Source organism: Penaeus monodon, chromosome 24 (genome assembly GCF_015228065.2).
Source record: "Penaeus monodon isolate SGIC_2016 chromosome 24, NSTDA_Pmon_1, whole genome shotgun sequence".
Taxonomy (NCBI): Eukaryota; Metazoa; Arthropoda; class Malacostraca; order Decapoda; family Penaeidae; genus Penaeus; species Penaeus monodon.
The window spans coordinates 6,992,765-6,994,407 of record NC_051409.1 but is presented as its reverse complement, the minus strand read 5'-3'; the positions used below and the strand labels follow the sequence as shown (position 1 = coordinate 6,994,407).

Here is a 1,643-nt window from a genome sequence, read left to right as displayed (position 1 = left end):
AACAATGATTGAACCGAAGGATAACGAGCTCACTGCTAATAATCATAGTCACTGAGTTTTTACATGAAAAAAATCGTATACTCATACAAAAATTTAACATAGAGAAAATTATGATTTTCTTTTTACCCCTTAAACATTACAAACGTTTGTTCCCGTGGTTCCCCCCATTTAATTCCCTGAAATAATAAAAAAGATACAAGAATGTGTTTATTTTCGTATCAACATTAAAAAGATCTAGATATAAATCATAACTCCTCTGTACATAATAAACTCAAGCAGGAAACATTATATATGATCACAATGATTATATAGCAGGTTCGTTTTCTTCATTATTAAAATAAAAATAAGTCAAATTTCCCGTTTTCCAGGGGGGGGGGAGGCCTGTGACGTCATTGTAAACAAGAGAGACTGGGATTCAAGAGTTTTGTTTCCCCCGTGAGCAGTTTTTTTAAAGGAAATTCGTCTTGGTTGAGTTATTATAGAGTACTGCGCCTCCTGTAAGTTGTGGAATGTTGGCTTAGGAATGTTATTTCGTCTCGGAGATGGAGAAAAACGAGAAATTGATTGAATTTTTTGGGGGGGAGTTAAAGTTTTTCTCAGAACTTCGTGCGTGATTAAATTGTTAGAATTATCCTCTATCGTGAATTATTTTGCTGATGGATCTCTCTTTTTTAAAGTAAAGAATAAGAATCAAGTAGTTTATAAGGAAATGAACAGAACTTGCGATGAAAACTGATATCTCAAAACCAAAAGGAAACGAAACGATTTCCAAAGACCGAAATTATTCAACATGTTATTTGAATAAAATCAAGTCTATGAAGCGAAACCTATAAAATCATATCATGCCATTGACAAAAAACCCAGAAAAATAATGTACTAGTATAAACATATCCACGGAAATGAAAAGATTTGTAGAGCAATAAGTGGACTTCCTAAAGGTGCTGTTTTGGGCCTCAAAATGTTTGTAATAGAATTATTGTAAGATTAAATGGTTGTGAATAAGGTAAAGATGAGGATATTTCCTATGATATTTTTAAAACCTTTTGATAAAAAAGGGTTATTTTTTCAGTTGATTGTCTATTCATTTGTAAAATGTTGCAATGAAAATGCAAGTTCCTTTCACATGCTTTGCAAGTGTTTTATCAGTGCATTCAGTTCTGTCTTTATGCAGATTTTTCAAATAATCAAGCTGCTGCCAGTAGTGATATCTTGAAGGATGAAACTTTAAACTTTACAGATAAAGAGCTTGATTATGTTTTCCCTTATTCTATATACTACTGTACCTGTGTTTTAGTAATTACGACATAAAACAAACTTTCCAGGATCCATAATGGATGCGCAGCCATCACCCACTTCCCCGGGCTGGATCAAGCCTGGAGATGTCATGCGTGTGAGGAAACTGAAGGCCAAGCGCAAGGCTCTGCAAGCACGTATGAGTGCCCTTACGCCCTTGCAAATCCTGGCCCCGGCAAAGGGGCTCAGCGATGCCACAGAAGGCCGTGGAATCAAGAGAAGAAATCCATTCAAGTGAGTTTGGCAAAGGGGGCTCTGTTCTGCTTCAGTCACATGTTTCTTGACAGGATTTTCATGCTATATTTGTTTTGTATGAACTATTGGGTAGGAAATCTTGGAAGAATTTATGG

General features: G+C 35.5%; 1 protein-coding gene across 1 annotated transcript in view; it reads left to right on the top strand.

The window, feature by feature from the left end:
* Positions 1-388: 388 nt before the first annotated feature.
* LOC119588532 (protein downstream neighbor of son homolog) overlaps positions 389-1,643 on the top strand; it is a gene marked incomplete at its 3' end in the record, with an annotated part of 12,599 nt that continues 11,344 nt past the window's right edge. Inside the window, 2 exon segments of the mRNA XM_037937170.1 lie at positions 389-497; positions 1,323-1,527. Coding sequence (XP_037793098.1) covers positions 1,331-1,527 — 197 coding nt within the window.